This window comes from Centruroides vittatus, unplaced genomic scaffold, assembly GCF_030686945.1.
Source record: "Centruroides vittatus isolate TY-2023 unplaced genomic scaffold, ASM3068694v2 contig_890, whole genome shotgun sequence".
Lineage (NCBI taxonomy): Eukaryota > Metazoa > Arthropoda > Arachnida > Scorpiones > Buthidae > Centruroides > Centruroides vittatus.
The window spans coordinates 585,905-601,407 of record NW_027122581.1 but is presented as its reverse complement, the minus strand read 5'-3'; the positions used below and the strand labels follow the sequence as shown (position 1 = coordinate 601,407).

Genomic DNA, 15,503 nt, shown 5'->3' with positions numbered 1-15,503 from the left:
TCAAGTCATTAACAAAAAATCACAGGAAACAAATTTTAAAGATACTTTTTTTTTAGAATTTTAGTTACTGCTGCATGCCAAATGAAATTCTATTAAATAACATGCTATTGAAAATTTCATTTTCAGATAGACTATAAAACAAACCCATAGTTATATAATGAAAACATTCAGCAAAAATTAACCACAAAATATAATATTCAATTCCTGAAAAAATCACGTTAGGAGTATAGTATATTTAACGAAATACACTAATTATATTGATAATTTGTCACACATACTGGTAATAAAGTGCACGCAATGAAACATTTTTTAAACAACTATTTAAAAATATATACAGATAAAGATACAATACGGTAAAGATCATCAAATACAAAGATTAAATGATAAATATCACGTTATTAAAATAAATGTTATCCATTAAAACTCTAGTTCTCGGTATTATTCATAGAATCCTACATTAAAGCTTACAGGCATTAGATTTATTCTAGAATAACTCAACTATATAACTATACAGTGGCTAACTGCATATTACAGATACGTCCTACATAACAAGAAAATTCTTAAATCACGCAATCTGTAATTCTGCTTCTAAAAAATGTAACTGATATTTGTTATTAGACAGACAGATGCAAAGAATTAGATAGTTTCTGTAGAAATAAATTTATTTTATTTATTAATATTGGGTTGTGCTGAGTTTATTTTTTTCCAATTATTTTTCTCTGAAATTTCGTTTCCTTTAATATATAGCATTAGGCGAAATATCGCAACATTATGATGCTACTGTTTAGAAAATTACACAATATAAAAATTTTATTTTCTATATTTAAATGTATAATAATTAACAATTAAATTTCATCCAACTTTACATTTTCAATTAATTCATTTGATATATTTATTAACGATTTTTATAATTCAAAGAAAATATTTGAAGCATAATTAAAAATTGTGTTAACCTTTACTTTTAATCTCATATTTCCTCTTTTTGTGTTCTTTTTATCATAGAAAATTTCTTATTATCTGAATATATTTTAAAATATTTTGATTGATAAACAATATCTTTCGTACAGAAATAAATGTTAATATAAATATCAATTTTTGATGATGCTAGATCAAACTTGATAAAGTAGTTAATTCATCTTCATCTTAAGAAACTATATGAAGATGAATTAGCTACTTTACTTTTCTCTTTATTTTCTTTAATTTATACTCTTATTAAAAAGAACATTACTCATAATTTCATTATCTATCCCATATCTAAATAAACTATCCTTAAAATATATCAATTAATAATCCAATTAATTAATCTAAATTTCTATGTAAGAGAAAGATTAATTAATTGGATTATTAAGTAATATATTTTTAGGATAGTTGAATTAGATATGAGATAGATAATGTAATTTTGATTAATACTCTTTTTAAAAAGAAATATAAATTAAAGAAGAAAGGAATTTTCATCTTTCAAAAGAATATTTTTGATTCCAATTATGATGATTTGAAAATGTAATGTAGGATAAGTTTTTAACTTTTAACCTTTTCATTAATTTTTATGGTTTATTGTATGTTGTAGATTTATGAATTTTTAATATAGAAATGCGATAACATGAAATCTACCAAATGTAAATTATAATAAACGATATTCTTCCATTAATTATACGTTTTTCTTACAGACAAGTATGATAAATATCCTATTATATTTATAAAATTCTCATAGGTCCATTATTCATCGTAAGAACGCCATTAGATACCAAGGAAAATATGTAGTTGGATATTCTATTATTCTTTATGACTTCAATAGAGAGGAACTGCACGCTATTTAAAAAGTATATTTGAATTAATACTTAACGAAGTTAAATCAAATAATGTAATATATGTGTTACTATATCAAGCTGGATTGAGATTTAATTTTAAACATAAATAATGTTTCTACACTCTTCGTATGCGATATTAAAAAAAATGTATTCTTACTAAAAAAATCTACTACTACATTTATTTTTTAAAAAATCTTATAACCATAAATCAACGCAGAAACATAATTTGGATATTTAAAAAATGCATCATTTTCTTAACTTTAAAACAATAAATTATTACGGTTCAACATAAAATAATTTAGTATCGTTTTCTCCGTGCTTCTGTGCGATGCGACGTAATTTCGATTTGTCCTTTCGCATGATAAATGCATTATGACAAACAATAAAAATACACTGGGAATTAACTTAAATCTTTTAAAGTAGAATATGAATTAATTTAGCAGAGATTTATTTTACTTCGAAAAATGCATTTAAAAATAATACAGTAATTTTATTCTCAATTATTCCAGTTTCACGTATTTGTGTGTTTGTGTAAAAAAGATTAAACCAAATTTATTTCTACAGCAAATTAACGAGAGAAAATGGTAAAATCATTAACAACATACAAATTATAAGAGAATTCGGAACGAGTCTCTGGAGATTTTGTAAGATTTCCTCAACTGTGCAATTTGGAACACTTCATTAATAGAATGTAATTTCAGATTCCTAATAAATTTATTTTATTTCATCAAATTTTTATTTGAAGTACACTAAAATAAATTTTTAAAGTAATAGTAAAAATACTTTTCAGGAAAATCTCAAAGTAGAAGTTCAAAGTAAATTCTTACGAATATCCATTTAAAATATACTTGTAAAAATCATTAAATGTATCTTAAAAAAGATAACTTTTATATTTCTTCTCAAGGGATCTCAATATTTAAAGATCGGTTCTTTACAAGTTGCCATCCCAGAGATATCATATTATGTCTAGATCCATTTATGAAGAATAAATAAGAACGAAAGATATTGATGATAAAAACCAGGATAACTCGATTTTTATAGAAAATAGTTCTTTCTGACAATAAAAATCGGAGCTAAACAGAATCCCTGTTCTGTATGAAATAGCAAACAAAGTATCGACTGCAACAAAAGGAGAAAAATAGAACTCGTAATAAGGCATTAAGAAATAATGCTCCTATTATAATACGTGAAATTTATGTCAATAAATATACACAGAAAAAATTTCAAAACAAAAATTATAACTTATCGTGCTAAATAATATGTTTTGGGGTATATAAAATAGTTAGCGAATTAAATATGTTTGTCACGCATTCGTCATAGAACATAAAATATAACACTTTAAGTGCACTTTAGATTTTTTTAAACATTCGTACCATACTAGCATAGAATAAAATTAATTTTGTGTATGGATTTCACAATTTTTTCCTAGGATACAGAATTTTCTCAAAATATAAAAATTTATACATAAACAAACATATGCTCCTAGAAGATACATTACAGGAATTTCTCGTTAATTCGAACTCGGATAATTCGAAATCACGTTAGTTCGTAACTGTACTTTTGTCCCGGCCGCAGATATAGATGTTTACGTGTTAAGAAATTCGAAGTGAAAATTCTGTCCGAAACGTGATACGTATATGTAACTCGTTCGTTTAGATCGAAGCGCCTCTATGCTGTAAGAGAACAATAGACCAAGAACAACTCTAATCTGGCTTTGCTTATACAGTAAGACATTTTCGGATGTCACCTTACACGAGGACTACCCTTCCTTTCTTATCTCGTAAAATACGGCTGGTTTTCGGGATTGAAAGATTGGGCTACGAATAGCAGGTTGGGATATGTATAGGGCTATAGGCTACTACATTTAGGCGTCTTACTACTTTTTGGACCACTTAAAAAATAATTTGGGCTACATTTCGAGGATTTCTGCTTTACTTTTTATAAAACCTATCTGGTTACCTGTGAGGTTCTCACTGGACACGTGGTGTTTACCTTCACATTTATATTATTATTATTAATTAACGAAAATAGCGTTCTGTATACGTATCCATATTCCGTTCGCTTAATAAATTACATCCGTTACGAGGCATTTGGCATGTTATACAGATATACGTAAATCTTGGATAATTCGAAACTCGATAATTTAATGTCGCGATTATTTCGTCCCTTGAATTTCGAATTATTGAGGATTTCCTGTATCAGTATGTTAATTACGCAGTTATAAATGTTCATATTATTCTAGGAAATAAGCATTTTACAATCTCTGAATATAATGGAATTACTTTATATCATTGTGTTATGGAAGAGCTGCACTAAACCTTAGAAATATAGTTCTCGATGGGAAGAAAAAACTACAGACGTGTTTTTCGTTAATTCCATTCATCCAAAAAGACATTGCAATTAAAAGGTTTATTTCGTGTTTTCCTTTAAAAAAGCTAAAACAACCTTTACAAATAGTTAATCCCTAGTTTAAATAATAATTTGATTAAAAAATTAAAACTTAATAATAGTAACGAAAAAGCTGATTATCTGTTTTGTTTTTTTCCACAGACAGGTACATTTATATGTAAATTTAATTGTATAAAGTCTAATAATTATTTTTACATAAGTGCAACAGACAATCGTTAAAAGTGAGATTAAAAGAACATTTGACTTCAGTTCGGTCAATAAATAATACTTCAGTCGTATATTTACATGCAAAAAGCCATAATTGTACCATAGTAAAAATGCGGTAAAAATTATTACAAAAGAAAAAAAAATTTTTTAAACAAAACATTTAGAATGCATATAAATTAATGATCAACAAAATAAAATAAATATTAATTGTGTTAAATTAAAAGAACTGTGAAGAAATATCCTTAAAAATTATTGTAATCTAATGTAAATTATCTTTTGCCTTAGGGCTATGCGTTGAATTAAAACAACTTATAATAGGATGTTGGACGGGAAGGCGAGTTTGGCAAAATCAAAAATCCAGCAACGAGTTGTTTAACTTTCCCGGCGACATTTGGTGGCGCCATCTGTTATCATATTTTATTTTAAAAGTTTTTATATTTTTAACTATTATAGAATGGCGAAAAGCTTAGTTTTCAAGTTAGTTATGGGTTTTTATAAAAAATTGTAAATGCTAATAACGAGTAAAATCGTCATTAAGTTCGACCTTACTCGAGACACACACGACCCTCATTATCTCCTCATCCCTTCGACCTTTAACCACTAAAATTTAGTAGCATCAATGCTCCTAATAAACAAACCTCCCTGCAAAATTTCAGAAATTTTTGACAAAAAGCACAGGAGATATTGATCTTTAAAGAGAATAAACAAAATCGTGTCCCCCACATACTAACATTCATACATACAGAAAAAACCCAGAATTATTTTGCATTTCTCCAAGTTTCAAGGTGTCCTGGGCCCAAAGATGTAAAAATTTTGGGAGTCATTTTTCGACCAATCGTCATACTTTCCGTCTGTTTTATATAACAGCCGGGAAAGTAAAAATGTTATTATGCGGATATCTGTTTGTAAATATTAAAATTATATTGTAAACTAGCAGATAGGCCCGGCGTTGCTCGGGCAAAAGTAACGATAGCGAAGGTTAAGATTATTACGTTGTAGTCACAGAAGAAAAAGAGTAATTTTATCAACAAACTAAATATTTCTAAAGAAAGGCCAAATTTGAAAATATCGAATATTCTAATATTATTCAATTTTCCCGACGTGTTCTGATTATATCGTTCAATTTTCATCAAATCTTCTAAAGCAGAAAAGTCGAGAAAAACCGAACTAATCTGTTTAAATTTGAAAATCGAATATGTTCTAACATATTATCCTTTTTTTTTTTTTTTGTTTCCTTCAGCGCCCGTAAATCTTGCACGTCGCTTTCTCTTGTTCTCCATTGTTACTTAACACTTCCATTGTTGATGGAAGTGTTAAGCCTTAATCCTGTCCCTCCCCCCGTGGGAAAGAATTTTGAAAAATCCCTTCTTAGTGTACGTTTTCGTGACGTACGGTAACTATGTACCAAATTTCAACTTTCAACTCTTAACCGTTTTGGCTCTAAACATTTCCATTGTTAACACTTCCATTGTTGACACTTATTGTTACTTCACACTTCCATTGTTGATGGAAGTGTTAAGACTTAATCCTGTCCCTCCCCCCGTGGGAAGGAATTTCGAAAAATCCCTTCTTAGTGTGCGTTCTCGTGACGTACCCTAACTGTGTACCAAATTTCAACTTTCAACTCCTAACCGTTTGGGCTCTGCGCTGATTATTATTATTATTATTATTATCATCATCATGAACTCGTCTCGATTATATATATAGATTGAATTGTTAATGTAGCGAAGTCTTCATAAAGTTGGTTTAAGATATTTCTTATAAAGATTTACTGTATTATTTACGTTTCGTTTCCGTTATGGTCTGAGGAGGGTTATCTTATGACCGAAACATATAATGGTATAAGGTGAAACGAAATAAAGCTCCTTTTAATTGCCATGTTTTTTTAAATGAATGGAATTAATGAAAAACACTTCTGTGGTTTTTCTTCTCGTCGAGAACAACAATAACATTTGTATTTTACTTAAAAAAACCTTGTAATTTTTCTTTGTCATTTTCTGGAAAATATATTCATTTATAAATGCAACAAAAACGTAATACAATTTTATGTTTGTTTATAAATTGTTTACAGGAATTTCCTAATGTACGAAACATCGTATTACTGAATAACTGTAATATTTAATATACGAGAATTGTGACTCATGCTCTGCGATTTTGTGAATAGCAATTCAACTTTTCTTGCAACAGAATGTTCCTTCAATGTAATAACAAAGTTATTACATTGAAGGAACATTCCGGAAGATTGGTGTTGCACCAATCTTCTCTGATATACGTATTTATGTATTAATTAAACATTCAAAATTCAGCCATAAAATGCAAAATAAATGATAAAAAAATATTCGAAATCGATCAATTCTTACGTAAAATAGCCTATATAAAGATTATTCGTGTTTTTATCTTTCATAATTTCTTCTAATTGTAAAAAATACTCAAAAAATGAAAAACAACTGAATCGCAAAGAATTCTCGGTTACATCGAAAGAGAAGTTATTCTGAAAATCGATATTTACGAAGTATCACGCGTAAGGAAAATTTATAGGATGTCGTAAACAAAAACAGACAGGAAACATTGGCTTTAAAAAGAAAAAAAACAAATTATAAAAACTACATAAATAAAAAAGAAAGAATACAATATAATACAATATTATATAAAGGAAGGAATAAAATTTTTATTATAGATTTAAAGGATAAAATGATCCGACTAAAATGATTATATTTGTTTTGTTTAATATATTTTTAAGGTTCTCTTACTATAAATTTAATAAAATCGATACAAGTTTTCCATAGAAACTACTTTTAAATACATTTAAGTTGGATGAATACAAAAGAAAAAACAAAAATGAAATGATTCTTATAGAAGAATATATAATCAATATACGAGTATATTCTTCTATAAGCATGTTATAAAAGCACATAAATTACATGTGTAAACATGATTTTGTTAAAGAGTTTTCTTGTATTTTTCCTATTTAATGCAGAAAATCAAAATGATTACTGAAAGATTTCTTTTGTTGTTGTTGTAAAACCAATAAATCTTCTAATTAAAACAGAATGATTTCGTTTAACTTAAATTTTAGAAACTTCAAACAAAATCCGCTTAATTATGGTAAACGACTTCGGATAAACTAAATATAGCTCGGTGAGTTGTATGAAAAATATAAGTTCAATTTCCAAAGAAGCCTTTTGAATTTTCGAATTAAAAAAATGGTGAATTAATTATTTTTAATCCTAGTTTAATTTTGAAAATAATGAAATTTGTCGGTACTATTAGTCTCAAATTAAATATTGATGATTGTTTACTTGTACTCAGTTAGATCTGGAGAAAATAAACAAAATGATGTTTCATTCTTGCTATTCAGAATGTCTAGTCCATGCCCATTATACATTTAATTATAATCTTCATTACGAAGCCACGTCTATATTATCACAAATTAGGTTGAACAGATTTCATTATAATATAAAAACCAAATAATCCTATTGTATCCAAATACTTGAGTGTTCTTCGGAGAAATTCAAAATTCTATTAATAGTAGTGCATGATGTAATTTCGTGTTTAAAAATGAACAAATTAGGCATATTTGACTTGTATGACTGACTTGATTTGATTTTTGCTTGACAACAATGCACTGTAAACTACATGGCAAGTCTCCATTTTGTTCGTAATGAACAAATGGAGTCTAACCAACACAACATCAGTAGTATTGGTTAGACTCGCAGTAGAGAAATGAGAACGACACTCCAAATGATGAATTATGAGTTTAAAGCATACTCAAATCCGGGATTTTACATTTATAAAATGACATCTTGATGCGCCATCGTTAAATGACACAAGTAAGAACTATTGTCTACCGTAACGAATTTTTGCACGGTTATTATATGAAAGCGACACTAATTACATATTTTATGTTGTAATTACACGCTTATTTTAACTTAATGCTTAACACAAGTCACACTCGGCAAAGCGTACCGATATGCCTTGCCGAGTGTGACTCGTAACGTATAGTAACTTTGAGCCATTCTGGCTTTTGTGTTCGTTATGGTTTTATAAATATATATATATATATGATTTCTAGCAGGCGCGTGACGCAATCACGTCGCTAATATACAGGGTGTAATAAAAATGTACGTAAAAAATGGATATTGTGGAGAGGTTAATTCTCCACATTGATTTTTGTGCAATGCTTAGTTTTTATCACAGCTACAAACTCAGCTTCGCACAAATAAGAAGTCGCAAATGGAATTAAAATTCTCTGAGCTTTACCACTCGGAAGGGGATATTCATGTTTTACTGATATCCAAAATTCAGTTAATTCCATGCTGCTAAATTTTGTTTTCAACGTATTGTCGCAAGACAACTCAATAAGATTCTCTTCTTCTGCAGCAGTAAATGCAGATGGAGCACTGGCATCTTGAATCCATGCAAATTTATCGATATTATCATTTTGAAAATATTTCTCAAACCAGGTGATAAGCTGTGATAAATATTCTTCAAAAATAGATTTCATAATTCGAGAGAAATCAACTCCATTGGAGGTTAAAAACTGTTGCAACAAGGGAAAACATTCTTTTCCTCCGTCTTCATTTATATTTCCCTCCATTCTTTTCCATAGTTTTAATATTTTTTTTATAAAAGCTGAAATTTTCTCAATCCATTTTAAACGTTGTATGTTGTTTCCCTGCAGGCAGAGATTCAGAGAATTTAGTTTTTCAAAAATATCACATAAGTATGCTAGTTTTACCAAAAAATCGTGTCCTCATGCAGCTATAACCCAATTCCTTCCCTTTTATTTTTTCAATTAACTGAACATTGGAGGTCCATCGTTATGTGCTGTATTCTGCGACTGATGGTATTGGACAAAGGCACTTTTGTACCGACTCACCGATCATAATGTTTACCATAACTACAGCAGCCGGTGGAATGAGTTTTTCTGCGATTGTATGAGGGTTTTTACATTTTGTGATTCTATGTGCCACCTTTATTACTGAGTTAATGATTTGCACCAGGTCTGGTAGGTGTCGCATCTTATCACAATGAATTGAAAGTGGAAATAAAATTATAAAAATTTTATAATAATTCGTGGCTCCCCTGTAAGGAAGTCGCGACGCACACATTGGGAACTGCTGGGTTAGACGGTTCCTCGGAACCGTTATGTTTCGTTGGAATTTCTTAAAATCTGTTGGACTAGATAATTCCTCGGCAGTTTTATATGTATATAAACATAACAGATTGTTTATGTCTCTCTGTTTTTAGATTTTTAGTCGACCTTCTCCAAATTTTTCACTCATTCTCTGGGACTCGGAGGAAAAGCGGGGTGTTCAGGTTTCACGAAACCTGAACACCCCGCTCTTTCTCTGATTTAACTTCTTGACACGTGGTGATAAACATAACAACGGTAGGCTAAAATAATCAAACTTGTAATACGGTTTTCATTTTAACGTTTAGCCATTTTATTTTTAGGCCGGGCAATGCCGGACATATCTGCTAGTTACTAATAAAACAAATAATTACCAACTCTAATAAAAATATAATTTTTTTAAAATATCTTTATAAATTTAAAACACTCGAAACTAATTTTATTATTCTTAAAACTTTGTGGGACGTTTTCATTTAGTTCAAGTTCAAATCTAGATAAAGAGTTCACCGTTCCGTGAAAAATACTTCTAACGCGTCCTTCATTTTGTACTTCTACTCGTAAAAGTACAAAATGAAGGACTCGTTAGTAGTTCTGACTGGACACACGTTATGGAATGATTCCACAAGTGGTTAGAATATATTCGTTGTAAATATAATCACAACGTATCCAGCACAAATATCTGAGAAAAATTTACTTCGGGTAAGATTTACATTCATTTTTTTACATATCTACGTTTTTTATAATTTAATACAGTAAAACTTCGTTAAGTCGAAGTTCAAGTGGTAAAAAAAAAACCCGAATTCGAGTTAAAGAATTTCGGATTAATGATTTTAATACCCGATTTTCTCAAATTTTCCGTTATAGAACCATATGAATCTGTTCACAGATTGATTACACAATTCTATACTGTTTATGGCGGTTTTGAGTGCGTTGTCAAGGGACCTCCTTGTGTTCCAATGAGAATGCTGGTAACCGGTGACTTAACTAAGATTTTGCTCTGGAAACGATTTGGATAATCTAAAAAGTACAATCAGAACGAGCAATTATTTATTGTGACATCGTGACAATACCGGGCTGCAATTTTTCGTCACTGTGTACTCGAGTTTAATAGAATGTGGCCCCTGTACATCATATTTTTCCTGTTAACAATGAAGTCATGCCGGTCATGTATCTAACTCCGTCCAGGAGAATCTTTTTGAGTTGAAATAACGTGACTTACGGCCCAAACCGGAAGTTTATATATAGTTTAATCGAGGCCCCCTGTCCCTAAGCTTTCCACATCTATCTTGTCTTTCATCTACCTAGCACCTTTCTCGAGATTAACGAAGAACAGACAGACGGACGGGCGACAGTGGGAATTTATAGGTCTACAATTTTTCAAATTGCAGCTCAATGAAGAAAAATTAAGCCTCCCTTATATATCACTGCCAAGAAATGAAACTTAACGAGACGTATTATATGAAAAGCCCTAAATACTGTGCCCGGGACCTGTAGACAGCTTCGGATTAATGCAGTCTGACAGCGAGAATTTATTATATGAGTAATGTTTAAAAATTATTCTTATTAAAGAATAATAGCATATTAAAATAATGAATTTGAGAATTATCGAAACATATTTTTCTTCATATTAATACTTTCAGGAAAAAGAAAACTAAATTCAGAAATGCAAAACGATCTACACTAAACAATCAGATTAATGAAGGAAAACTCCATTTATAATTATCAAAAGATGACAGTCGATGACTGAGGCGGCAGGCACTGTCTTACCGCTCTGGGAAGCCCAGATTTAATTCCGAGTCGGTCTAGAAATTTTCGTAGGTGAATCGACCTAGTTATATCGGTCGTCCCATTGTGGGCTTGACACAAGGCTACCTATGGTGCTGCAGCACCCCACTATACCAAAGCAATCAGTTTTTACTTTAAAATAAAAGTAAATATAATAACGCAATTAGATAAGATTAGGTAACTTAAATAATTCTATGGTAATCTAGTAACATTCTCCGAAAAACGATGGGCATGAAACCACAGAACAGAAAAAAGTTTCAAAAAATCGAAAAAGTATATAGGCTTATATTTGTTTAATTCTCTGCATGCGATATTTCTTTTTTAGTAAGTTTTCTAAGTACATACGAACACATACACAAGAAAAATTATTTTATATACTTTTTAGAAGCGTGCTAAAAGATAAAAAAGATAAAGTAAACATTGTGTCTTCATTAAACAGAATATAAACATTACTTTGGATGAGGCAAGTGAAGCAAGTTTAATAAGTTTTATTAGTAGAGACAGAACATTGGGAAAGAGGAAGATCTGGTTGAAGAATTCAGCTATGAAAAGATGTGAATTATAAACAGATTTTTTATTTAAATTCTTATAATAGTTCATAGATGAATGGTTAACTAATAACAAACTTAATACGAGTATTTTTATTCAAGACTCAAAATTCATTTAAAGTAATTTCAGATTATAAAATAGATAATTTTATTATAATTCAGTGAAACTTTAAACAACCTTTATGTATTAGATATTTGAACAATAAACATCCTTGGAGTTTATATTTTTAATGGAAAGTTTTTATAATTATGTGCATTTGTAGATATTTTAATATTTGTCATCATTCCTGAACTTCCAATGCATAAATCAATACTTTCACAGTAATATTAATTCAAGTACAATAATAATCTTACTTTATTTCAATGGAAAGAATTGAAATGGCGCAATTTTATATGCCATTTTAGTTCAGAATTGAGTTGACGAAATCAAATTTACTTAAAACTTTAAAAATTCTTGTTCTAATGAAGTCGGATCATTTGTATAAACGAGCATTTTTTGCTCTTTTATACAACTGAATTGCAATTACTATTAAAACGACGTTTCTTGCATTATATCAACAAAATCACTAGACTCCAACGAAATTTGATACGCTTCACGCCCAGTTCAAATAATTGTAAAATTCAATTTTCTAGATTTTTCACCAAGAACACGATGCAAAAGAAATAAATTGTCCATTGAAGTGAACTCACTCAGCAAAATTAAATCACAAACAACCAAACACCTTAAGTTGCTGAGAAAAATTTTAATAAATAACAAACGTTTTCAGCCAAATCTGTTGGCCATCATCAGGTTAAACAAATTCGAATGCAAACACAAAATGGAACAAAAAATTTAAATACAAATAAATAAAATAACGGATAAAATATATACATATAAGAAAGTAAAAATTAAATATAAATAACAAAAATATATAAAAAATATGTATAGGTTAAATAATAAACTACACGAAGCTCTAATAAATGCAAGAAGTGCATTTATCAATAAATTATACGAAATTCTGACAAATACAAGATATGCAGTGATAACAAAATCAAGGCATTAAATTAAGAGCTATCAAACCTCTTAATTAAATATTTCCATGCCGAAGGCAACCCTTCGGCATCCCTGGCATTAATGCAGGCATTATGTAATCTGCTCTTAAATATTTCAATTTTTTCGGCGCAAAACGCTAAAGTCGGTGAGTGTACAGGTTTAATGATGTCTGCTTCACCCCACTTGACTACCGAGCCTTCAACCTGTGCCATCTGAGATAGAATTGTGGCGTTAGATCTTTTGCTGATGTTGTATTTGTGCTCCCTCAATCTGATCCCTAAGCTTCTATTAGTAACTCCAATGTAGTTTTTATTAATGCCTAGTTCTTGGTTTTCATAAGGAATTTTGTACACTCCAGCCATTCTTTCTTTATCAATACGGTCTTTGTCGTTCCTTAATAATTTGTACAAGTTGGGAGCCCTCTTGAAAATTAACTTGGTATTTTTGCGAGCTGAGATTTCCTTCATGATAGCTTCTTTCTTTCTGTCATACGTGAACTTTGTGAATTTGCGGAAATCCCTTCCTTGAGCTTTTGTTTTGTTATTCTTGTAGTTTTTGATTAGTGTGGTTATCATATCCGCCCTGTACCCTAGAGTTCTAGCGATATGCGATATCCTGTAGATTTCTTTTTGTCTATCAACCACACTACTGCAGTAGAGAAAAGCCCTGCGAACAAGGGCACGGAAAGCAGCCATTTTGTATTGGTAAGGATCATTCGAACGCGATGGAATGTACAAAGGGCTATGCGTTGGTTTTACGTACACTTTAGTAATCAAATGTCCTTCCTTGAATTCGATGTCAATGTCTAAAAAATGTATCCGTGAGGAACACGTCTGTTCAATCTTTAGCATGAGGCCGTCATCGTTGTTGTTGATTCTATTAATAAATTCCTCGATTTTCCGGTCATTTTTCCATATTACAAGGACATCGTCTACGTATCTTTTAAAATACATAATGTCATTCATGAAGCCACAAATAACACTCTTTTCTAACCTTCTCAATACAAGTTCACACAACAATCCTGACATAGGACTTCCCATTGGGACTCCCCTTTTTTGTTTGTATTGACGGCCATTAAAAGCGAAAAAAGATTCATAGCAGACAAGGTTAGCTAGCTCTATCAAATCATTACTGTAATTTGCCAAACCTGGGCTTTTGCTGTGCATGAAATCCAAAAGCGCTACCTTGCATGACTCAATTTTTATAGAGGGGTATAAGCTCTCGTAGTCCATTACGGTTCCAACCTCATTATCCATTAAAATTAGATCTTGTATCTCATTAACCACATCCCTAGGATCCTTTGCCACATATACGTTATTCTCGAGCTGAGAGGTGAGAAACCTATGTAATCTCTTTTCAAGAAAAAAGGTTGGTCCTCTGCATCTTTCAACTATGGGTCTTACTTCCTTGCCCTCTTTATGGGTTTTGGCAAACGCAAATAATCTCGGCATACCTGGCCTAGGATTCCGACAATTTTTGAGAAAAGGTAATAAATTAGTGATTTTAGCTTTTTCAAGTTTCTTAACTCTTCTGTCGACGCTATCGATAATCTTTTCGTCAACACGCTCGCATTCGGTTTTCTTAATATAATCATCCAAAGCGTCATTATACGTTTGCCTTTTCATGATGACTAATGTTTTGCTCTTGTCCGCTCTAGTAGTAACCAAATCGTTTTCTCTAAGCCAGCATTTAGTAAGTTTGATGTATTTACCGGCATCACATCCTTTCCTCCAAGCCATCCGGTCTTTAATGACAGTTTTCCATCGGAGGTATTCTTTTTCTAAAGGATCTAGCCCAGATATTCCTCTTTCTATTTCTTGAATTGACGCGTCCCAAGAGTTTGAACTTTCAGGGACATAGTTCGGTCCCCACTTTAGAAACTCCATGATCTTCACCGGGACTTCTACCTTGTCCCATAATACGAATGTCGAAGGATTATCCTTAGTTGCTCTTGATGCCTGTTTTTTAAGGATCCATTTCATTTTCTTAATGTACTTATTCGTTAAATTCACATGTACCGCATCCGTTAACTTAACTATTCCTCGGTTGATATTTACCAACATTTCAGGATCCTCATTGTATATAACATTTTCTAGATTGATGAGCTCATGCAGGACACCATATTTCTTATTCCTAGCAATTCTAATGGACTTACGAAGGCACATAAGACAAAACTTAAATTTCAATGAAGCACATTCCTTAGGGATGCTGATCCTATAAATCGACATCGGAAATACCCTGCTTTTCAAACATTCTTTCAAAAACGTAAATTTGCATTCTGCCTTGACAAGTTTTAACGCAATCTTCCTATATTTCTTGTAATAATCCACCGGTGCCGCCATTTTAACATTGAAGTGAACTCACTCAGCAAAATTAAATCACAAACAACCAAACACCTTAAGTTGCTGAGAAAAATTTTAATAAATAACAAACGTTTTCAGCCAAATCTGTTGGCCATCATCAGGTTAAACAAATTCGAATGCAAACACAAAATGGAACAAAAAATTTAAATACAAATAAATAAAATAACGGATAAAAATATACATATAAGAAAGTAAAAATTAAATATAAATAACAAA

At 30.5% G+C, this 15,503-nt stretch overlaps 2 protein-coding genes across 2 annotated transcripts in view; both read right to left on the bottom strand.

The window, feature by feature from the left end:
- Positions 1-15,503, bottom strand: part of LOC136983866 (ras-related protein Rab-27A-like) — a 56,256-nt gene that overhangs the window by 31,420 nt on the left and 9,333 nt on the right. The window lies entirely within an intron of this gene.
- On the bottom strand, positions 8,575-15,266 carry LOC136983893 (uncharacterized). The gene is made up of 2 exons (XM_067280776.1): positions 13,845-15,266; positions 8,575-9,099 (listed from the first exon to the last, which is right to left on the bottom strand). Exons 1-2 carry the CDS (start codon positions 15,264-15,266, stop codon positions 8,575-8,577), a joined length of 1,947 nt encoding a protein of 648 aa, XP_067136877.1.